At 36.2% G+C, this 25499-nt stretch overlaps 2 protein-coding genes across 12 annotated transcripts in view; both read right to left on the minus strand.

Moving 5' to 3' along the window:
* vgll2a (vestigial-like family member 2a) overlaps positions 1-25499 on the minus strand; it is a 436332-nt gene that overhangs the window by 368254 nt on the left and 42579 nt on the right. The window lies entirely within an intron of this gene.
* plg (plasminogen) overlaps positions 14637-25499 on the minus strand; it is a 31389-nt gene continuing 20526 nt past the window's right edge. For 9 of the 11 annotated variants that reach the window (XM_083790790.1, XM_083790787.1, XM_083790792.1 and 6 more), the window contains 10 exons: positions 24702-24864; positions 23395-23579; positions 22823-22971; positions 22455-22548; positions 21562-21676; positions 19071-19145; positions 18179-18319; positions 16881-16987; positions 16353-16498; positions 14637-15380 (listed from right to left, as the gene is read on the minus strand). In XM_083790790.1, the coding sequence (XP_083646916.1) occupies positions 15219-15380; positions 16353-16498; positions 16881-16987; positions 18179-18319; positions 19071-19145; positions 21562-21676; positions 22455-22548; positions 22823-22971; positions 23395-23579; positions 24702-24864 (1337 nt within the window). In that variant the 3' untranslated portion in view covers positions 14637-15218. Of the gene's footprint in view, positions 15381-16352; positions 16499-16880; positions 16988-18178; positions 18320-19070; positions 19146-21561; positions 21677-22454; positions 22549-22822; positions 22972-23394; positions 23580-24701; positions 24865-25499 lie in introns of those variants that run through there. The other 2 variants (XM_083790784.1, XM_083790783.1) reach the window with 2 other exon arrangements.

Below are 25499 nucleotides of genomic sequence, written 5' to 3' on the forward strand. Positions count from 1 at the left end.
AAAGAAAAAGTAACCTAGTTTTTCATCATTTTTGAACATGGGCTATAGCCCATACCGTACTGCATACTATAGCACGCCGTTTTTCATCATTTTTGAGGTTTTGAAAAAAAAAACAAAAAAAAACATGGGTTATAGCCCATCGTTTTTTTTAATTTTGGAAAAATTATTAACCTCGTTTTTCATCATTTTTGAACATGGGCTATAGCCCATACCATACGGCATACTATAGTACGCCGTTTTTCATCATTTTTGAGGTTTAAAAAAAAAAAAAAAAACATGGGTTATAGCCCATCGTTTTTTTAAATTTTGAAAAAAAAAATTAACCTCGTTTTTAATCATTTTTGAACATGGGCTATAGCCCATACCGTACGGCATACTATAGCACGCCGTTTTTCATCATTTTTGAGGTTTAAAAAAAAAAAAAAAAAAAAACAAAACATGGGTTATAGCCCATCGTTTTTTTTAATTTTGGAAGAAAAAAAAAACCTCGTTTTTCATCATTTTTGAACATGGGCTATAGCCCATACCGTACGGCATAATATAGCACGCCGTTTTTCATCATTTTTGAGGTTTTGAAAAAAAAAAAAAACATGGGTTATAGCCCATCGTTTTTTGAAATTTAGAAAAGAAAAAGTAACCTAGTTTTTCATCATTTTTGAACATGGGCTATAGCCCATACCGTACTGCATACTATAGCACGCCGTTTTTCATCATTTTTGAGGTTTTGAAAAAAACAAACAAAAAAAACATGGGTTATAGCCCATCGTTTTTTTTAATTTTGGAAAAATTATTAACCTCGTTTTTCATCATTTTTGAACATGGGCTATAGCCCATACCGTACGGCATACTATAGCACGCCGTTTTTCATCATTTTTGAGGTTTTGAAAAAAATGAAAAAAAAACAAAACATGGGTTATAGCCCATCGTTTTTTTTTATTTTGGAAAAATAATTAACCTCGTTTTTCATCATTTTTGAACATGGGCTATAGCCCATACCATACGGCATACTATAGCATGCCGTTTTTCATCATTTTTGAGGTTTTGAAGAAAAAAAAACAAAAAAAAAAACATGGGTTATAGCCCATCGTTTTTTGAAATTTTGAAAAAAAAAAATTAACCTCGTTTTTAATCATTTTTGAACATGGGCTATAGCCCATACCGTACGGCATACTATAGCACGCCGTTTTTCATCATTTTTGAGGTTTAAAAAAAAAAAAAAAAAAAGAAAAAACATGGGTTATAGCCCATCGTTTTTTTAAATTTTGGAAGAAAAAAAAAACCTCGTTTTTCATCATTTTTGAACATGGGCTATAGCCCATACCGTACGGCATAATATAGCATGCCGTTTTTCATCATTTTTGAGGTTTTGAAAAAAAAAAAAAACATGGGTTATAGCCCATCGTTTTTTGAAATTTAGAAAAGAAAAAGTAACCTAGTTTTTCATCATTTTTGAACATGGGCTATAGCCCATACCGTACTGCATACTATAGCACGCCGTTTTTCATCATTTTTGAGGTTTTGAAAAAAAAAACAAAAAAAAACATGGGTTATAGCCCATCGTTTTTTTTAATTTTGGAAAAATTATTAACCTCGTTTTTCATCATTTTTGAACATGGGCTATAGCCCATACCATACGGCATACTATAGTACGCAGTTTTTCATCATTTTTGAGGTTTAAAAAAAAAAAAAAAAACATGGGTTATAGCCCATCGTTTTTTTAAATTTTGAAAAAAAAAATTAACCTCGTTTTTAATCATTTTTGAACATGGGCTATAGCCCATACCGTACGGCATACTATAGCACGCCGTTTTTCATCATTTATGAGGTTTTGAAAAAAAAAAACAAAAAAAAAACATGGGTTATAGCCCATCGTTTTTTGAAATTTAGAAAAAAAAAATTAACCTCCTTTTTAATCATTTTTGAACATGGGCTATAGCCCATACCGTACGGCATACTATAGCACACCGTTTTTCATCATTTTTGAGGTTTTGAAAAAAATGGAAAAAAAAAAAAAACATGGGTTATAGCCCATCTGTTACATAATCGGGGATATATATTTATGAGATGATAACGTGGTGATTGTATTTATATATATATATATATTATATGATAACTTCGTTATGTTTATATATATATATATAATTATAATATATCATGAATAGGTTACATTATACAGAGTGCTGATCAGTTCTTTCAGTCACAGGTCTGATCTGCTGTGGTGCGTGGAGGCGGAGACCAATCAACCTGTCTGCCCACCCCCTCGTCACCAGGAACCAATCCGCTCTCAGAGGACCAGCCTGGCTGGGAACACTACTTAACAGCAGATGTGCCGCTTGATCGTTGGCATTGTCTCTCAGTCACCCATACTGTGCAGTACTCTGTCCATGTCGGAGCTAGTTAACGCTCAATAGTCAATACTGTGTGTATTCTGTGTAAGGCATAGGCCCGGGTCTTCAGTTCACCTGTGGGGAGCACCCAGAGCCTTTACCTATCTCATTACCTGAGGGTACCAGTGATTATATATATACATGTAGAGAGAATATATATATATAATGTGAACGGAGTATGGGAGCATGTTTACTGTAACCTTTTGTTAGGAAGTAGGTAGAGTAGGGAGGTTAGGCAGTTAAATCTTGTGTAACCCCTCTTTTCCTTTTCTAGATTAGGTTTATTTAGAGGGCTCAGTTGATCCAGAATAGGGCTAGATAGTTTTGATTGTTTTGTTAAGTTGCCCCATACAGCCGGTTCCCCTTGTATTGTTCCTCGTATACACATTGGGTAAAGGGCTCTTCCCTTATTTTGATTTGGTTGGAAACCCTTAACTATCATTATTAGTCGCTTACAGGTTGCCAGGACAGAAGGAGGTAGATAGAGATATAGATATATTCCACTGCTTACATATAGAGATATAGACGTATATACTATGTGAACTGTGTGTGAACCACCTTCTGTCCAGTTGTGTACGACTTATCATCTTACCGGGCAATAAATAACAACTCTTATGTCAGCCGTGTTGCATTCTCTTCTTGATATACCCCTAGACATTCAAAGGGGAATGTAACATGTTTTTGAAATTTTGAAAAAAAGATTTAACCTCGTTTTTCATCATTTTTGAACTATAGCCCATACCGTACGGCATACTATAGCACGCCGTTATTCATCATTTTTGAGGTTTTGAAAAAAAAAACAAAAAAAAAACATGGGTTATAGCCCATCGTTTTTTGAAATTTTGATTTTTTTTTTGTAACCTCGATTTTAATCATTTTTTAACATGGGCTATAGCCCATACCGTACGGCATACTATAGCACGCCGTTTTTCATCATTTTTGAGGTTTTGAAAAAAATGAAAAAAAAACAAACATGGGTTATAGCCCATCGTTTTTTGAAATTTTGATTTCTTTTTTTAACCTCGTTTTTCATCATTTTTGAACATGGGCTATAGCCCATACCGTACGGCATACTATAGCACGCCGTTTTTCATCATTTTTGAGGTTTTGAAAAAATTAAAAAAAAAAAAACATGGGTTATAGCCCATCGTTTTTTGAAATTTTGAAAAAAACAATTAACCTCGTTTTTCATCATTTTTGAACATGGGCTATAGCCCATACCGTACGGCATACTATAGCACGCCGTTTTTCATCATTTTTGAGGTTTTAAAAAAAAACAAAAAAAAAACATGGGTTATAGCCCATCGTTTTTTGAAAATTTGAAAAAAAAGATAACCTCGTTTTTCATCATTTTTTAACATGGGCTATAGCCCATACCGTACGGCATACTATAGCACGCCGTTTTTCATCATTTTTGAGCTTTTGAAAAAAATTGAAAAAAAAAAACATGGGTTATAGCCCATCGTTTTTTGAAAATTTGGAAAAAAAAATTAACCTCGTTTTTCATCATTTTTGAACATGGGCTATAGCCCATACCGTACGGCATACTATACCACGCCGTTTTTCATCATTTTTGAGGTTTTGAAAAAAATGAAAAAAACAAAACAAACATGGGTTATAGCCTATCGTTTTTTGAAATTTTGGAGAAAAAAAATTAACCTAGTTTTTCATCATTTTTGAACATGGGCTATAGCCCATATCGTACGGCATACTATAGCACGCCGTTTTTCATCATTTTTGAGCTTTTGAAAAAAAAGAAAAAAAAAAGAAAACATGGGTTATAGCCCATCGTTTTTTGAAATTTTGATTTATTTTTTTAACCTCGTTTTTCATCATTTTTGAACATGGGCTATAGCCCATACCATACGGCATACTATAGCACGCCGTTTTTCATCATTTTTGAGGTTTTGAAAAAAATGGAAAAAAAAACATGGGTTATAGCCCATCGTTTTTTGAAATTTTGAAAAAAACAATTAACCTCGTTTTTCATCATTTTTGAACATGGGCTATAGCCCATACCGTACGGCATACTATAGCACGCCGTTTTTCATCATTTTTGAGCTTTTGAAAAAAATGAAAAAAAAACAAACATGGGTTATAGCCCATCGTTTTTTGAAAATTTGATTTCTTTTTTTAACCTCGTTTTTTATCATTTTTGACCATGGGCTATGGCCCATACCGTACGGCATACTATAGCACGCCGTTTTTCATCATTTTTGAGGATTTGAAAAAAAATAAAAATAAAAACAAAACATGGGTTATAGCCCATCGTTTTTTGAATTTTTGAATTGTTTTTAATCCTCGTTTTTTATCATTTTTGACCATGGGCTATGGCCCATACCGTACGGCATACTATAGCACGCCGTTTTTCATCATTTTTGAGGATTTGAAAAAAATGGAAAAAAAAACAAAACATGGGTTATAGCCCATCGTTTTTTGAAATTTGGATTTCTTTTTTTAACCTCGTTTTTCATCATTTTTGAACATGGGCTATAGCCCATACCGTACGGCATACTATAGCACGCCGTTTTTCATCATTTTTGAGCTTTTGAAAAAAAAAAAAAAAAAAAAAAAACATGGGTTATAGCCCATCCTTTTTTGAAATTTTGAAAAAAAAAATTACCTCGTTTTTCAACATTTTTGAACATGGGCTATAGCCCATACCGTACGGCATACTATAGCACGCCGTTTTTCATCATTTTTGAGCTTTTGAAAAAAAACAAAAAACAAAAAAAAACATGGGTTATAGCCCATCGTTTTTTGAAATTTTGAAAAAAAAAAATTACCTCGTTTTTCAACATTTTTGAACATGGGCTATAGCCCATACCGTACGGCATACTATAGCACGCCGTTTTTCATCATTTTTGAGGTTTTGAAAAAAATGAAAAAAAAAAAAACATGGGTTATAGCCCATCGTTTTTTGAAATTTTGGAGAAAAAAAATGTACCTCGTTTTTCATCATTTTGGAAAAAAGAAAAAGAAAAAAAAAACATGGGTTATAGCCCATCGTTTTTTGAATCTTTTTTGAATCCTCGTTTTTTATCATTTTTGACCATGGGCTATGGCCCATACCGTACGGCATACTATAGCACGCCGTTTTTCATCATTTTTGAGGATTTGAAAAAAATGAAAAAAAAAAAAAACATGGGTTATAGCCCATCGTTTTTTGAAATTTTGGAGAAAAGAAATTTACCTCGTTTTTCATCATTTTGGAAAAAAGAAAAAGAAAAAAAAAACATGGGTTATAGCCCATCGTTTTTTGAAAAAAATTTAATCCTCGTTTTTTATCATTTTTGACCATGGGCTATGGCCCATACCGTACGGCATACTATAGCACGCCGTTTTTCATCATTTTTGAGGATTTGAAAAAAATGAAAAATGTGTTATAGCCCATCGTTTTTTAAATCTTTGAAAAAAAAATTATCCTCGTTTTTCATCATTTTTGACCATCCCACTGAGAAATAGCCAGCTATTTGACGTGCGTCTAAAAATGGGATAAAAAACGTCTAAAAATAGACGCCTAAAACACGTCTATTTTTAGACGTGTTTTAGACGTCTATTTTTAGACGTTTTTTTATCCCATTTTTAGACGCTCGTCTAATAGCCCATACCGTACGGCATACTATAGCACGCTGTTTTTCATCATTTTTGAGGATTTAAAAAAAAAACATGGGTTATAGCCCATCGTTTTTTGAATTTTTGAATTTTTTTTAATCCTCGTTTTTTATCATTTTTGATCATGGGCTATGGCCCATACCGTACGGCATACTATAGCACGCCGTTTTTCATCATTTTTGAGGATTTGAAAATAATGGAAAAAAAACAAAACATGGGTTATAGCCCATCGTTTTTTGAAATTTGGATTTTTTTTTTAACCTTGTTTTTCATCATTTTTGAACATGGGCTATAGCCCATACCGTACGGCATACTATAGCTCGCCGTTTTTCATCATTTTTGAGCTTTTGAAAAAAAAAAACAAAAAAAAAAAACATGGGTTATAGCCCATCGTTTTTTGAAATTTTGAAAAAAAAAATTACCTCGTTTTTCAACATTTTTGAACATGGGCTATAGCCCATACCGTACGGCATACTATAGCACGCCGTTTTTCATCATTTTTGAGGTTTTTGAAAAAAAAAAAAAAACATGGGTTATAGCCCATCGTTTTTATTTTTATTTTGGAAAAATAAATTACCTCGTTTTCCCACATTTTTGAACATGGGCTATAGCCCATACCGTACGGCATACTATAGCACGCCGTTTTTCATCATTTTTGAGGTTTTGAAAAAATTGAAAAAAAAAACAAACATGGGTTATAGCCTATCGTTTTTTGAAATTTTGAAAAAAAAAATTAACCTCGTTTTTCATCATTTTTGAACATGGGCTATGGCCCATACCGTACGGCATACTATAGCACGCCGTTTTTCATCATTTTTGAGGATTTGAAAAAAATGAAAAATGTGTTATAGCCCATCGTTTTTTAAATCTTTGAAAAAAAAATTATCCTCGTTTTTCATCATTTTTGACCATCCCACTGAGAAATAGCCAGCTATTTGACGTGCGTCTAAAAATGGGATAAAAAACGTCTAAAAATAGACGCCTAAAACACGTCTATTTTTAGACGTGTTTTAGACGTCTATTTTTAGACGTTTTTTTATCCCATTTTTAGACGCTCGTCTAATAGCCCATACCGTACGGCATACTATAGCACGCTGTTTTTCATCATTTTTGAGGATTTAAAAAAAAAACATGGGTTATAGCCCATCGTTTTTTGAATTTTTGAATTTTTTTTAATCCTCGTTTTTTATCATTTTTGATCATGGGCTATGGCCCATACCGTACGGCATACTATAGCACGCCGTTTTTCATCATTTTTGAGGATTTGAAAATAATGGAAAAAAAACAAAACATGGGTTATAGCCCATCGTTTTTTGAAATTTGGATTTTTTTTTTAACCTTGTTTTTCATCATTTTTGAACATGGGCTATAGCCCATACCGTACGGCATACTATAGCTCGCCGTTTTTCATCATTTTTGAGCTTTTGAAAAAAAAAAACAAAAAAAAAAAACATGGGTTATAGCCCATCGTTTTTTGAAATTTTGAAAAAAAAAATTACCTCGTTTTTCAACATTTTTGAACATGGGCTATAGCCCATACCGTACGGCATACTATAGCACGCCGTTTTTCATCATTTTTGAGGTTTTTGAAAAAAAAAAAAAAACATGGGTTATAGCCCATCGTTTTTATTTTTATTTTGGAAAAATAAATTACCTCGTTTTCCCACATTTTTGAACATGGGCTATAGCCCATACCGTACGGCATACTATAGCACGCCGTTTTTCATCATTTTTGAGGTTTTGAAAAAATTGAAAAAAAAAACAAACATGGGTTATAGCCTATCGTTTTTTGAAATTTTGAAAAAAAAAATTAACCTCGTTTTTCATCATTTTTGAACATGGGCTATAGCCCATACCGTACGGCATACTATAGCACGCCGTTTTTCATCATTTTTGAGGTTTTGAAAAAAATGAAAAAAAAAAAAACATGGGTTATAGCCCATCGTTTTTTGAAAATTTGATTTTTTTTTTAACCTCGTTTTTCATCATTTTTGAACATGGGCTATAACCCATACCGTACGGCATACTATAGCACGCCGTTTTTCATCATTTTTGAGGTTTTTGAAAAAAATAAAAAATAATAAAAAAACATGGGTTATAGCCCATCGTTTTTTGAAATTTTGAAAAAAAAAAATAACCTCGTTTTTCAACATTTTTGAACATGGGCTATAGCCCATACCGTACGGCATACTATAGCACGCCGTTTTTCATCATTTTTGAGGTTTTGAAAAAATTGAAAAAAAAAACAAACATGGGTTATAGCCTATCGTTTTTTGAAATTTTGAAAAAAAAAATTAACCTCGTTTTTCATCATTTTTGAACATGGGCTATAGCCCATACCGTACGGCATACTATAGCACGCCGTTTTTCATCATTTTTGAGGTTTTGAAAAAAATGGAAAAAAAAACAAACATGGGTTATAGCCCATCGTTTTTTGAAAATTAGATTTCTTTTTTAACCTCGTTTTTCATCATTTTTGAACATGGGCTATAACCCATACCGTACGGCATACTATAGCACGCCGTTTTTCATCATTTTTTAGGTTTTTGAAAAAAAAAAAAAAACATGGGTTATAGCCCATCGTTTTTTTTTAATTTTGGAAAAAAAAATTACCTCGTTTTCCCACATTTTTGAACATGGGCTATAGCCCATACCGTACGGCATACTATAGCACGCCGTTTTTCATCATTTTTGAGGTTTTGAAAAAAATGAAAAAAAAACAAACATGGGTTATAGCCCATCGTTTTTTGAAATTTTGATTTCTTTTTTAACCTCGTTTTTTATCATTTTTTAACATGGGCTATAGCCCATACCGTACGGCATACTATAGCACGCCGTTTTTCATCATTTTTGAGGTTTTTGAAAAAAAAAAAAAAAAAAAAAATATGGGTTATAGCCCATCGTTTTTTTGAAATTTTGGAAAAAAAAATTACCTCGTTTTTCCACATTTTTGAACATGGGCTATAGCCCATACCGTACGGCATACTATAGCACGCAGTTTTTCATCATTTTTGAGGTTTTGAAAAAAACGAAAAAAAAAACAAACATGGGTTATAGCCCATCGTTTTTTGAAATTTTGATTTTTTTTTTAACCTTGTTTTTCATCATTTTTGAACATGGGCTATAGCCCATACCGTACGGCATACTATAGCACGCCGTTTTTCATCATTTTTTAGCTTTTGATTATTTATTTTTTTAAACAAAAAAACATGGGTTATAGCCCATCGTTTTTTGAAATTTTGAAAAAAAAAATTACCTCGTTTTTCATCATTTTTGAACATGGGCTATAGCCCATACCGTACAGCATACTATAGCACGCCGTTTTTCATCATTTTTGAGGTTTTGAAAAAAATGAAAAAAATAACAAACATGGGTTATAGCCTATAGTTTTTTTGAAATTTTGAAAAAATAAATTAACCTCGTTTTTCATCATTTTTGAACATGGGCTATAGCCCATACCGTACGGCATACTATAGCACGCCGTTTTTCATCATTTTTGAGGTTTTGAATTTTTTTTTTTTTTAAACAAAAAAACATGGGTTATAGCCCATCGTTTTTTGAAATTTTGAAAAAAAAACTAAACTCGTTTTTCAACATTTTTGAACATGGGCTATAGCCCATACCGTACGGCATACTATAGCACGCCGTTTTTCATCATTTTTGAGGTTTTGAAAAAAATGAAAAAAAAAAACAAACATGGGTTATAGCCTATAGTTTTTTGAAATTTTGAAAAAATAAATTAACCTTGTTTTTCATCATTTTTGAACATGGGCTATAGCCCATACCGTACGGCATACTATAGCACGCCGTTTTTCATCATTTTTGAGGTTTTGAAAAAAATGAAAAAAAAAAAAAAACATGGGTTATAGCCCATCCTTTTTTGAAATTTTGAAAAAAAAAATTACCTCGTTTTTCAACATTTTTGAACATGGGCTATAGCCCATACCGTACGGCATACTATAGCACGCCGTTTTTCATCATTTTTGAGCTTTTGAAAAAAAACAAAAAACAAAAAAAAACATGGGTTATAGCCCATCGTTTTTTGAAATTTTGAAAAAAAAAATTTACCTCGTTTTTCAACATTTTTGAACATGGGCTATAGCCCATACCGTACGGCATACTATAGCACGCCGTTTTTCATCATTTTTGAGGTTTTGAAAAAAATGAAAAAAAAAAAAACATGGGTTATAGCCCATCGTTTTTTGAAATTTTGGAGAAAAAAAATGTACCTCGTTTTTCATCATTTTGGAAAAAAGAAAAAGAAAAAAAAAACATGGGTTATAGCCCATCGTTTTTTGAATCTTTTTTGAATCCTCGTTTTTTATCATTTTTGACCATGGGCTATGGCCCATACCGTACGGCATACTATAGCACGCCGTTTTTCATCATTTTTGAGGATTTGAAAAAAATGAAAAAAAAAAACATGGGTTATAGCCCATCGTTTTTTGAAATTTTGGAGAAAAGAAATTTACCTCGTTTTTCATCATTTTGGAAAAAAGAAAAAGAAAAAAAAAACATGGGTTATAGCCCATCGTTTTTTGAAAAAAATTTAATCCTCGTTTTTTATCATTTTTGACCATGGGCTATGGCCCATACCGTACGGCATACTATAGCACGCCGTTTTTCATCATTTTTGAGGATTTGAAAAAAATGAAAAATGTGTTATAGCCCATCGTTTTTTAAATCTTTGAAAAAAAAATTATCCTCGTTTTTCATCATTTTTGACCATCCCACTGAGAAATAGCCAGCTATTTGACGTGCGTCTAAAAATGGGATAAAAAACGTCTAAAAATAGACGCCTAAAACACGTCTATTTTTAGACGTGTTTTAGACGTCTATTTTTAGACGTTTTTTTATCCCATTTTTAGACGCTCGTCTAATAGCCCATACCGTACGGCATACTATAGCACGCTGTTTTTCATCATTTTTGAGGATTTAAAAAAAAAACATGGGTTATAGCCCATCGTTTTTTGAATTTTTGAATTTTTTTTAATCCTCGTTTTTTATCATTTTTGATCATGGGCTATGGCCCATACCGTACGGCATACTATAGCACGCCGTTTTTCATCATTTTTGAGGATTTGAAAATAATGGAAAAAAAACAAAACATGGGTTATAGCCCATCGTTTTTTGAAATTTGGATTTTTTTTTTAACCTTGTTTTTCATCATTTTTGAACATGGGCTATAGCCCATACCGTACGGCATACTATAGCTCGCCGTTTTTCATCATTTTTGAGCTTTTGAAAAAAAAAAAAAAAAAAAAAAACATGGGTTATAGCCCATCGTTTTTTGAAATTTTGAAAAAAAAAATTACCTCGTTTTTCAACATTTTTGAACATGGGCTATAGCCCATACCGTACGGCATACTATAGCACGCCGTTTTTCATCATTTTTGAGGTTTTTGAAAAAAAAAAAAAAACATGGGTTATAGCCCATCGTTTTTTTTTTTATTTTGGAAAAAAAAATTACCTCGTTTTCCCACATTTTTGAACATGGGCTATAGCCCATACCGTACGGCATACTATAGCACGCCGTTTTTCATCATTTTTGAGGTTTTGAAAAAATTGAAAAAAAAAACAAACATGGGTTATAGCCTATCGTTTTTTGAAATTTTGAAAAAAAAAATTAACCTCGTTTTTCATCATTTTTGAACATGGGCTATAGCCCATACCGTACGGCATACTATAGCACGCCGTTTTTCATCATTTTTGAGGTTTTGAAAAAAATGAAAAAAAAAAAAACATGGGTTATAGCCCATCGTTTTTTGAAAATTTGATTTTTTTTTTAACCTCGTTTTTCATCATTTTTGAACATGGGCTATAACCCATACCGTACGGCATACTATAGCACGCCGTTTTTCATCATTTTTGAGGTTTTTGAAAAAAATAAAAAATAATAAAAAAACATGGGTTATAGCCCATCGTTTTTTGAAATTTTGAAAAAAAAAAATAACCTCGTTTTTCAACATTTTTGAACATGGGCTATAGCCCATACCGTACGGCATACTATAGCACGCCGTTTTTCATCATTTTTGAGGTTTTGAAAAAATTGAAAAAAAAAACAAACATGGGTTATAGCCTATCGTTTTTTGAAATTTTGAAAAAAAAATTAACCTCGTTTTTCATCATTTTTGAACATGGGCTATAGCCCATACCGTACGGCATACTATAGCACGCCGTTTTTCATCATTTTTGAGGTTTTGAAAAAAATGAAAAAAAAAAAAAACATGGGTTATAGCCCATCGTTTTTTGAAAATTAGATTTTTTTTTTAACCTCGTTTTTCATCATTTTTGAACATGGGCTATAACCCATACCGTACGGCATACTATAGCACGCCGTTTTTCATCATTTTTTAGGTTTTTGAAAAAAAAAAAAAAACATGGGTTATAGCCCATCGTTTTTTTTTAATTTTGGAAAAAAAAATTACCTCGTTTTCCCACATTTTTGAACATGGGCTATAGCCCATACCGTACGGCATACTATAGCACGCCGTTTTTCATCATTTTTGAGGTTTTGAAAAAAATGAAAAAAAAACAAACATGGGTTATAGCCCATCGTTTTTTGAAATTTTGATTTCTTTTTTAACCTCGTTTTTTATCATTTTTTAACATGGGCTATAGCCCATACCGTACGGCATACTATAGCACGCCGTTTTTCATCATTTTTGAGGTTTTTGAAAAAAAAAAAAAAAAAAAAAATATGGGTTATAGCCCATCGTTTTTTTGAAATTTTGGAAAAAAAAATTACCTCGTTTTTCCACATTTTTGAACATGGGCTATAGCCCATACCGTACGGCATACTATAGCACGCAGTTTTTCATCATTTTTGAGGTTTTGAAAAAAACGAAAAAAAAAACAAACATGGGTTATAGCCCATCGTTTTTTGAAATTTTGATTTTTTTTTTAACCTTGTTTTTCATCATTTTTGAACATGGGCTATAGCCCATACCGTACGGCATACTATAGCACGCCGTTTTTCATCATTTTTTAGCTTTTGATTATTTATTTTTTTAAACAAAAAAACATGGGTTATAGCCCATCGTTTTTTGAAATTTTGAAAAAAAAAATTACCTCGTTTTTCATCATTTTTGAACATGGGCTATAGCCCATACCGTACAGCATACTATAGCACGCCGTTTTTCATCATTTTTGAGGTTTTGAAAAAAATGAAAAAAATAACAAACATGGGTTATAGCCTATAGTTTTTTTGAAATTTTGAAAAAATAAATTAACCTCGTTTTTCATCATTTTTGAACATGGGCTATAGCCCATACCGTACGGCATACTATAGCACGCCGTTTTTCATCATTTTTGAGGTTTTGAATTTTTTTTTTTTTTAAACAAAAAAACATGGGTTATAGCCCATCGTTTTTTGAAATTTTGAAAAAAAAACTAAACTCGTTTTTCAACATTTTTGAACATGGGCTATAGCCCATACCGTACGGCATACTATAGCACGCCGTTTTTCATCATTTTTGAGGTTTTGAAAAAAATGAAAAAAAAAAACAAACATGGGTTATAGCCTATAGTTTTTTGAAATTTTGAAAAAATAAATTAACCTTGTTTTTCATCATTTTTGAACATGGGCTATAGCCCATACCGTACGGCATACTATAGCACGCCGTTTTTCATCATTTTTGAGGTTTTGAAAAAAATGAAAAAAAAAAAAAAACATGGGTTATAGCCCATCGTTTTTTTAAATTTTGAAAAAAAAATTAACCTCGTTTTTCATCATTTTTGAACATGGGCTATAGCCCATACCGTACAGCATACTATAGCACGCCGTTTTTCATCATTTTTGAGGTTTTGAAAAAAATGAAAAAACAAACAAACATGGGTTATAGCCTATAGTTTTTTTAAATTTTGAAAAAATAAATTAACCTCGTTTTTAATCATTTTTGAACATGGGCTATAGCCCATACCGTACGGCATACTATAGCACGCCGTTTTTCATCATTTTTGAGGTTCTGAAAAAAATGAAAAAAAAACAAACATGGGTTATAGCCCATCGTTTTTTGAAATTTTGATATTTTTTTTTACCTCGTTTTTCATCATTTTTGAACATGGGCTATAGCCCATACCGTACGGCATACTATAGCACGCCATTTTTCATCATTTTTGAGGTTTTGAAAAAAATGGGGAAAAAAAAAAACATGGGTTATAGCCCATCGTTTTTTTGAAATTTTGAAAAAAAAATTAACCTCGTTTTTCATCATCTTTGAACATGGGCTATAGCCTATACCGTACGGCATACTATAGCACGCCATTTTTCATAATTTTTGAGGATTTGAAAAAAATGAAAAATTTCCAAAAACATGGGTTATAGCCCATCGTTTTTTGAAAATTTGAAAAAAAAAATTAACCTCGTTTTTCTTTTCTTTTCTTTTCTACCTTGTGGTTAGGTAACCATCCGGCCCCGAGCCACCGCCTCCCCACAGTGACAGTACGGGGTACCAGACAGCACTGTTCCTGTATTACAATCTGATCCGTTAGATAGAAAGAAACAGACAGCAACCAGAGTTTACATTTTTGTGCATGAATACATTTGAACACATTGTGTTAAAAGAAATAACAAACAAAACAAAAGCAGAGTTTGTATGCACGTTTTTGATACATTTGTATTAATTTCTCCTCATTTCAGCTTTATTCATTTTCACACGTCAAAAGCACATGACATTTCAGAGGCAACGTAACACAATCTGTATGAAATTCTCTATTGTTTTTGTACTCGTGCTTTAATCTCTGTTGACCTGGGGACCAAACAACTGTTTATCTGTTAAAATGTCTTTAGGAATCCTCACAGTGAGCCATCGATTGTATTTGTGTAGTGCAGTGGTTCCCAAAGTGGGGTCCGGGGACCCCCAGGGGTCCTTGAGGGAGTTCCAGGGGGTCCCCAGCTAAATTATGGTTTGGAACCAAATAGAGTGTACAAATGAGAGTGTACAAATGGAACCAAATGCCATTTTCCATTTTGTAGTTAAATTAACATTGATTTTACAATATAAATGTATAAATCCAATGCATGTCAAACTGGGGGTCCTTGAAATCAAACGGGTTGAGAATCACTGCTAGAGGCGTAAAAATATTCTCTTATGGGGGGGGGGGGGGTCCCTCGCACATCTTTTCAAATGGGGGTCCGCCAGCTAATTAGTGTCAATTTTGGGGGTCCTTGACATTAAGAAGTGTGGGAACCCCCTGGTGTAGTGACGTGCCCTTTTAGTTGTTGGCCATGGTTCTCTGTATCCAGTCAACGAACTTGGAGACGCGAGTGTAGACGCCAGGCTTCATGGCGTTGGCACAGCCCAGACCCCACGAGGTCACCCCCTGGATGACGAACCTGCTCTGGGCGTTGCACACCAGAGGGCCACCGCTGTCCCCCTACAGGGAGAACACACACACGCACGCACGCACGCACGCACGCACGCACACACACACACACACACACACACACACACACACACACACACACACACACACACACACACACACACACACACACACACACACACACACACACACACACACACACACACACACACACACAAATGAGGTTTGTCGCTTCAAAGTGTAAAAAGTCGTGGTGGACATTTTTGTCTAAATTCCATTTTTTGCCACGGACATACAAAATGAGCAGAGAATAATATTAGACACATAAAGAGCTCTGAATGACCATAACAGGTCTGTATAACTTTGAGTGTTCAACATTAAAAATGAAACTATTGCTGCCAGGTATATAAATTCTACGTATTCTATGAAATTTAAATAGCATTTTATGTAGACTTACTGTATAGAGCGTAAAGTATTTATTTAAAGACGGTTACGCCGCGGACAAAGCCAACTTGGATCGTGACAAATCATGACAATAATTACAATGTTTTGGGCCGATCAAATAATTAGTAAGAAGAAAAGCAAAACAAATAGTGTTGTATCCTGCCTTTATTTTCTTCTTTCAAATGATTTGATCGGCACAAAATATTGTGTTTGTTGTCATGATTTGTCACGATCCCAGTTGGCTTTGTCCGCGGCGTAACCGTCTTTATATAAATGCTTTTTGAAAAGCCTATGGAGAAAATGAATGGAGAATCATTTCCTGGGCCACTCGTCGTTCTGGGACTGCGACGCTCTATAGCACTCTATAGTGTATACTCAAAGTTTCATTGTTCAGATATTCTACTGTTAGATGGATGTTAGGTTCTTAGGTTACTTAATTGATTCACTTATTGACATGTTTTATTTCCCAGTATGCAGAATGGATACATTTCAAACGAAGACATAGTGTACGGACATATTGTTAAATTAATTTTGCTCCTATGCCATATGCACTCACTCACGCAGAGATGTTTTGCATACCTGACAACTATCTGTTCCTCCCTCGATGTTACCGGCGCACATCTCATGGTCTCTCACTCTGTTGTTCAGGTACGACGGACGGTTACAGATCTTGTTCTCTATCACAGGGAACCCGGTTTCCTTCAGGACGCCCTCTCCACCGGTGCCTGTAGAATACGGCCAAGCACAGTGATTTGTATTATTACATAAAAACAAACTATTTAACCATTTAAAGTGAGTTACATGAGGCGTAAAATGCATTCATGGATAATTAAAGAATAAAATAAATGAAATACATGAAATAAATTAAAAATATAGATTCACTTTCCTATCTGCTTAACCAAGTTGGCACCATACTGTATGAGGCTTTTCTTACATAAATTGCTACATTGATTTTGGATATGCATTTTTTTCACATTTATAATCTTTATCCTTGTACACAATCATCAGGATTTTGTTTGATGACGAAGTAGAGCAGACAACTAGGATCAACAAAGCATGCATGTGCACGCACGCGCGCACCCATGCATGTTATACATGTACATGTACCTTGAGTTTCTCCCCAGCCAGTAACATAGCACTCTGTTCCACTAGGGACCACGTAATCTTTGTCTGGGAGACAAACAGGCAGCACCTTGTCGTTTATTAGAACTGGGCTGGAAGCACACACGCACGCACGCGCACACGCACACACACACACACACACACACACACACACACACACACACACACACACACACACACACACACATCAAGTCATGTCATGTCCATATTAGATTGTAAACTAGAGTTACAATATTTCCCCACCAGGATTCATTAATTAGTTCACCTCGTATTGCCAGGATTTAATTACCCCCCGTTTAACTGACATTTTGAAGAGCCGTGACCGGATGTTATGTTGTGTGTGTGTGTGTGTGTGTGTTGTCTCATATCACTTCACAGCGTCAGCTATGGGCCGTGGAATAAACCAGTATATTTCTTTTGAAGGAATTTGAGATGAAAGCGATTGAAATAAATAGATAGAATGGAGTGTGTGTGCAGTTTAAGATGGCGTGCTCCAGTCTTGTTGACAACATCAGCTAGCAACCCAATGCTAATGTGAGTAGCATCTTGACTCCATCGATAAAAAAAACAATTTCGCGTTAATCTCCGCCAAATGGCGCTCGGCCAGATTAATCCAAATGACGCGGATTCACACAAATAGCGGGGAAAGTTAGTGTTTATCCTTATTTCTCTGCCAGACATGGACGGCCGAACACCGTTGGACCGATCTGCGTCAAACTTTTCACTGAAGGTTATTCAATCAAATAGTTTTCCCCCTGGATTCTCCCCATTTAGGCCCTGCACATACAGTATATGGGGGAGTTGCATCGTGATTCAAGGAATCCATGGAAAAAAATATTTTCAAGAATTATAAAGACAAAATGTGAAGCTTTCACTGTCCAATTGTGCCACAGCCACAACTGGACTTCCAAGTACTGTAAACTAGCTGTTTCCATATCCACTTAGGGAATCATTTATGATGTTTTATTCATTAAACCATTTAGGCCTGACGTCTGAAAGAATATATACCTATTCAAAGATTTGTGCCGCATTTTCACGATTTCTCAAAAATAGCAGACCTACAAGCTCGTAGCGCGCCACTCGGTGGCGCTATGAGCTTGTAGATCTGCTATTTTTCAATAGCTAAATTATAACATCATGTTTAAAACACCAAAAGGGGTTCCCCCCCAAAATGGGTTAATAACCAAAAACGATAAAGCCTTATTTTTGCTTCTGGTAAACTCCACCGACATCCGGCTGATTTTGGCTATAGAGCAACATAATACTTTCACTGCGGTACTCACGTGCTGAGTTTGAGAAGAGCGATGTCGGCTCCGTTGGGCCCAAGAACTAGCTGATCCAGTGTCCTCTCCTGTTTAGACGGCTCACTGGCTCTTTCTGTGTGGATGCCCATCACCACCTTGTAAAATGATGGTGACTTACTCCTACACGCACGCACGCACGCACGCGCGCGCACACACGCGCGCGCACACACGCACACACACACACACACACACACACACACACACACACACACACACACACACACACACACACACACACACACACACACACACACACACACACACACACACACACACACACACACACACACACACACACACACAAAACATCCTGTGTCATATACCAGTATATCAAAAACGATGTCATCCACAAAGTCACGTTCTGCATTGGGTTGCATCCAACTAATTAATTTAATAGATAAGAAATAACTGATACTGAAATAAAATACAGTAGCAAAAATAGAGAAAATAGCATGTCTTCAAGCTATCAATGATAGCTTGCGTTGTGAAGCATTGTGTGATTGTAGCTTGACTATTTGAGCTATTTATGCAGAACACTGTTGCACAACTTAGTATAAAATAGGATTTAACAACTCTCACTTGTGTAATCTATAGCTTGGCTGAGTTAATTCTCTATTCTGATTGGATGAAATTGGTATCCTGACCTGAAAATGTATTTTCTGTTGAATATATAGCTATTTAAGACAAAAAAGGATAGTTTAATACCTTGCCTTTAATTAGACTATAATTGATAGTTAAATATAAATACATAAAAAAGTTATACTCTTGATTATATGATAAATCGAAAAAGTAATCAATGGAATAATTGCTTTAGAATGTATTCCCGTGAGGGAATGAATGAATGCATGTGGTGTCAGTGTGTTAGAGTTACTTCTCCAGGCAGTGTGCAGCAGTCACGACCCACTGGGGAGCGATCAGTGTTCCCCCACAGAAGTGGATTCCTGATCTGGGAGAGACGGACAGACAGACAGACAGACAGACAGACAGACAGACATTGTACAATATTTGATCACATATTTGATCTCTCTTGTTTGATCTCTCTTCCTCTGCATGAGGGAGAGCAGTGACAAAATCTTGATTTGTGGTTGCTTTATATTATAATGATTTTTGTCTTTTATCTTACTGCATATTTTCTATATTACGGTATATCAATCTGGATGATATGGCTATGATACATTTATCAAGAACAGACGAGACGTAAAGTAGTCACGTAATTAATACAACAAAAGTGGCATTCAGTGCTCACCACTGAAGGAAATTACCACTATTAGACCTGTCCACTAGATGGAGCAGTAGGCCTGCTACTGGGTAAAACAGTAATGTATTACAGTGGTTCCCAAACTTTTTCATGTCAAGGACCCCCAGATTTACACTGATGAGCCCGCGGACACCCGCGGACCCCCATTTGAAAAGATATGCCAGTGACCCTCATAAGAGAAGACTTGTACGGCTCTAGCAGTGATTCTAAACCCGTTTAATTTCAAGGACCCCCATTTTGACATGCGTATTAGTCTACAGACGCCCATTTAATGTAATTTCTATCTCTGGGACCCCCAATTTATATTGTAAAATCAATGTTAATGTAACAGAGAGTGTACAAATGGAACCAAATAGGGTCAATTTCATTCCATTTGTACACTCTCAGAGTTACATACCCATAAGGGTTTATTTGGTTCCAAACTATCATTTAGCTGGGGACCCCCTGGAACACTCTGAACCCCTGATTGCTCCTGATGTGCAGGTTGGTGCCTTGCATGGTTTCCGAATGTGCGTGTGAATTGGTGAATGTAATGCACAATCTATGTAAAGCTAAAAAAAAGGTTTAACTTAATTAAACTTTAAACCTTTTAAACTTTAAAACGAATTATGATAAGTGAAAGTAGAACCGCTAAGTGCAAATGCAAACCTCCTCAAGCTCCTCCTCAACCTGTCAAAAAAAGCACAGGTGGTGTTAATGATTATATAGGTTTCAGTATTTATTTATGATGTATTTTCTCTATTATTAAGGTTATTGTAGCGGTCTATTACTCAATTTGGCCAAAGCATGTCCGGGGGTCCCCAGCCAAAAACGTTGAGAACCCCTGACTTAAATAACAGAGTAGTGTTTGTTAAATCTATTTATGAAATCGAAGTGTTAATTAATTAATTGTCAAGTAAAGTAATGAAAAGTATCCGCACACCATTTTCTGCTCCCAAAACTTAGTAAAGAAAGTTTCTTTACTTAACTTTTACTTTCTTTACTTTAAGTAAAGAAAGTTTTGGGAGCAGAAAATGGTGCGCAGATTCTTTTCATTTCATTTCTTTACTTAATTGTGACTTAATTTGTTTAATCCAGCACCCTGCCTAGTATAGGCACTTGGATGTGTGTGTTCTTTTTTGACTGTTTTCTCAGCCTCCTCTACTACTGATTAATTAATTGTCCTCATCTTTTTGAATAAATAAGGCCACGGAAAACAAATTTCACACAGTATTCGTCCTTTTTTGGGGATATCCAACTGCATACGGTATTAGCCTAAGCCGTTGGTGAGGTCTGATGAAGCCCTACCCGATGTTGGCAAAACCTTGGGCAGAGACGAGTGCCAAATTGTTAACCTACATTTATTAAATGTCCACGTTTTATTTGCTTTATTTGAGTGAAGCGAGTGATACAATTGCAGAGAACTTATCAGCCATATCGGCTAAGACTGATAAGTGATAAACAACTTATCACACAGGAATTAGTCTTTGCCCGGGTGTTGTTTGATAGCCAACAACAAATGTGACTGTTCAGGAGAAGAGAAAAACTGTTTCTCTTTTTTTTTAAATCCAAAATGACTTAACTCTTCACATACTAGAGCATGACTGGAATAAGTGTCAGAGCTGAAATCGATGTAAATATGAAATAAATGCTTAAACATGTAGCTAGGTGTAATGTTAGAGTCCACAGAAGTGAACCTTTCAAGCCTGTTTTCTCAACTCGCTGTTTCTGCAAGACATTACTCTATAATAAGCCATACCTCCAAAACTGGTGGGTCAAACTGAACAACCAATATGTCAATTTGAAGCTATGATTCCCTGCTTCCATATGACGTGAAAAAAAAACAATGATTTAGCCTCAGTCAGAAACGGTCACAAATGTCTGGTGATAATCTATGTGTAGTGTAATGTACACAATGGCGTACACAGACATTTAGAGGGGCAGGTGCTCAAGTGAAAAAAGGGCACCTTGTGCAGCGAGTGGAACTGGCCGTTTGCCTTAATAGTGTGAGATTTAAAGATTGTGGGGCATAAATAATATATTAGAAGCTTTTCATCAAGAATTGATCAATGTCACCATGGTCCACATACTGTACAAGTGTACAGTGTACACAAATCCCACTCACCTGGTTCTGAGGCTGATCTGCCAGGGCCACGAGTGAGGTTTAGATACACAGCCTCCCACAATACGACCAAAACAACGCCTTGGAGAGACAGGCGGTACCCCACACTTCAGTCCCGCTGCAGTGGGAGAGAAGAAACAACAACAGTGTCGGAAGTGAAATACAACACTTACATTTTGTTTTAATATAATTTTACCCCAAAACACATTGTGAAGCCAATAGTGGTTGATACTATGTAGCCGCCTAATGATCTCAAGCAGAAACGTTGAACCGGAAGCAGCAAGGCAAAATCTTATCCAACGACAAACAAAAATGTTCTACGTTTTGTGTCTGAGAGGCTAAATGTCATCAAGTGGTGGTCCGCTAAATGTCATCAAGTGTTGGTCCGCTAAATGTCATCAAGTGGTGGTCCGCTAAATGTCATCAAGTGGTGTTCCGCTAAATGTCATCAAGTGGTGGTCCGCTAAATGTCATCAAGTGGTGGTCCGCTAAATGTCATCAAGTGGTGGTCCGCTAAATGTCATCAAGTGGTGTTCCGCTAAATGTCATCAAGTGGTGGTCCGCTAAATGTCATCAAGTGGTGGTCCGCTAAATGTCATCAAGTGGTGGTCTGCTAAATGTCATCAAGTGGTGGTCTGCTAAATGTCATCAAGTGCTGAATAAATAATGGGCCTTGCTTTAAAAAAAGGGTTGAAAACGTATCACTGGCCTAATGCATAAAACTAGGGAGTTATTAAGATTAAAAGGTTGATGATAATCTCTGGATGAACGTACCACAGTCAGGGATCTGGCAGTAATCCCATTAATAATAATAATAATCTCTGGATGAACGTACCACAGTCAGGGATCTGGCAGTAATCCCATTAATAATAATAATAATCTCTGGATGAACGTACCACAGTCAGGGATCTGGCAGTAATCCCACTTCTTGTTCACATCGGTGGTGTAACACCACGGACCATTCACATCACCGTCAGGGTTTCTGCAACTCTGCGACAGTAAACACACGACAACAAAGAATTATTATTAACGCCAATCCCTTAATTTATACGACAAAGTAATAATGAAGCTTTAACACTTTTCAACATTATTTACAGTGTATAATTGTACAGTATGTGTTATAGGGCTAATATTCCATTAGCAGCCATGAAACAGAGCTGCCTCTGAAACACCATTGAAGTTGTGATGAAAAGTTTACTCCAGCGATGTCACGCACGCACACGCACGCACGCACGCACACACGCACGCACACACACACACTCACGTTGCCATCCAGCCCTTTGGTGGGGTGTGTCTCTGGGGTGAAGCTGTTGTGACGGTGGGGTGTCTGTGCGGCCCAGGCCTGACAGGTGACTCCCAGCAGGGTCATGGAGGTAGACCCACGGTACGTTAATCCGCTCCCCACCTTGCAGTCTGACAGAAAGACACGGAGAGATGGAGGAATGGATGCAATGTATTTGGGTGTCATTATTCATGTTTAGATGAGATACTTCCATTCAAAATGAGAGAGGTGAGTGGTTGAACAATCAGGTGAACCAAGAGTTTTGAATTGAATGTCTGCATGTGCATGTGCATGTGCATGTGTGCATGTGTGCGTGCGTGCATGTGTGCGTGCGTGCATGCGTGCATGCGTGCATGCGTGCATGCGTGCGTTGTGGAGCATAAAGACTGTCCCCAAAAACAAGCTACTATCTGATGGATTTAATGAATAATGTATAAGAAAATGAATGAATGAATGAATGAATGAATGAATGAACGAATGAACGAACTTCGGCCTGGTGTAGACAATAAAAGAATGAGTAATATAGTGAACACATCTAAGCCTCATTCAGTCACCTCTCTCTGGGGTCTGAGTGGCTACGGGTGCTGCGGGGAGCGTCGGTCTGGTGGGTGAGACCCCAGAAGGTTTGACGGAGCACCTCTCCAGGTTGCAGTACTCCCAGCGAACAGCAGGGTCATTGGTGTAACACCAGGGAGCTCGGTCTCCGTCCGGGTTCCTGCACAGGTTCCGTCTCAGGTCACTGTCACACAGCAGGCAGAGAGGAGAGGAAGAACACAGAGCATCGTGACCATTTTATCTTTGGTACTTCGGCAGTTAAGATAAAAATTAATCATGACATGTATTTGTGATTAACTGGGTGATGGTCCGAGGTTGCCGAGGCATGGGAATGCTAGACAGAAGGACATCTGTGCAGAGTTGAAAAAGATTCCGGCAATGATTCAGCATACCATTCATGTTTCATTTTCTTTTAATAAAAGCCCCAAATCCTGTCAATAGGTCAATAGAGCGCCGCAGTCCCGCCCCCTTTCAGAACGACGAGGGCACCAGGAAAGAAATGTAGAAATGTGAGCTTGTAGATCTGCTATTTTTCAATAGCTAAAGCATAACATGATGCCAACACCAAAATGGGTCAGAATGGGTTAAATAAATACTTTTTGAAACGTCAATGGGCAAAATTAATGGGGAATTATTTCCTGGTGCCCTCACAGGGCCAAACAACTGACATCTGCAACAGCTGCAGGAATGTTTAGTATAAGAACTCATATAATGTTTGCCATAGTATGTAATCTACTCTCAGAGCACTGAGTTTGCTGAGTTGTGATAGCACTGAGCTATTATAGGATAGTAACCACTGTCTTTCAGATCTTTATCTTTTAACCAATGTCCCCACTCTGTCCTCACCTTCCTGTCTATCTAAATTAGCATTATGTTATGCTTTAGCTATTGAAAAATAGCAGATCTACAAGCTCATAGCGCGCCACCGAGTGGCGCGCTACGAGCTTGCAGGTCTGCTATTTTTGAAAAATCGAAGAACGACTGACATGGAAACATAGCTTTTTCAGAAAACTGTAATTTTCAAACAGACATTTTTAGAATCTGATCTCAGGTCAGAATGGGTGAAACAAGTGGTGAAACAAACGATTGAAATGTCGATGAAAAACATTGTGTTCGCGGCAGAGCATTGTTTCTCACGCCAGTGGGAAGGCCTGTGGGGTTTTCTTGGGTTAGGGTTAGCATTGTTTCTCACGCCAGTGGGGTTAAACATTGTGTTGTATGGCGGCAGAGCATAGTTTCTCACGCCAGTGGGAAGGCCTGTGGGGTTAAACATTGTGTTGTATGGCGGCAGAGCATTGTTTCTCACGCCAGCGGGAAGGCCTGTGGGGTTTTCTTGTGCTTGTGAGGCGTCATGGAGCTCCAGGCCTGACACTTCTTGCCACTGATGGTCACTGTGGTCGCGCCGCGGTAGCTCGCCCCGTCCCCCACGTAGCAGTCATCGTCCTCTTCAGCCGGGATCACGGGCTCATCTAGCAACCAAACACAGACACACCATTATTTACATTTAAGAACATGATGAGGTGCAGGAGGAAGAGGAAGACGTCGTACAGATTTACACATTTTAAATTGTAAAATTGTTACACAGATATTAGTGCAATATTAAACGCTTACTGAAGCATCACTGAACGCAAAATGTATTCATTTTGCAGGACATTTCTTTCTCAAAATAACAACCTATTTCAACAAATCAGATTGCTTCATTGGAACTACCTGTTGTATAATTGAACCTGCATGGGTCTCTCCTGCATGGAAAACAAAACACCTGAAGGTCAAACAAGAACTACTAACTCAAGAGCTTAGCGGGAATTTGCTTCGAAGAATACAATACATTACTATAACACCCGAATTAAACTGAAGATCATTTCCATATCTTTTGGGATTATCCTAAAATCCAGCCCGACTGCATGGCAATGCATGTCATATAGTGACCACAAGGTGGCAACATAGGATAGATTTTAAGTAGTGATGAAAAAAACATTACTGGTAATTCATTACTATCTAGGTGATATACATCACCCTACTCAACACAACTGTTCTTTTTTCAGTTTTTATTGTTTTTTATTATTATCATTGTCTTTAATGTCTTTACTTTACATTTCATTTT

Source organism: Protomyctophum parallelum (genome assembly GCF_964188405.1).
Source record: "Protomyctophum parallelum genome assembly, chromosome: 19".
In the NCBI taxonomy this organism is placed as follows: domain Eukaryota; kingdom Metazoa; phylum Chordata; class Actinopteri; order Myctophiformes; family Myctophidae; genus Protomyctophum; species Protomyctophum parallelum.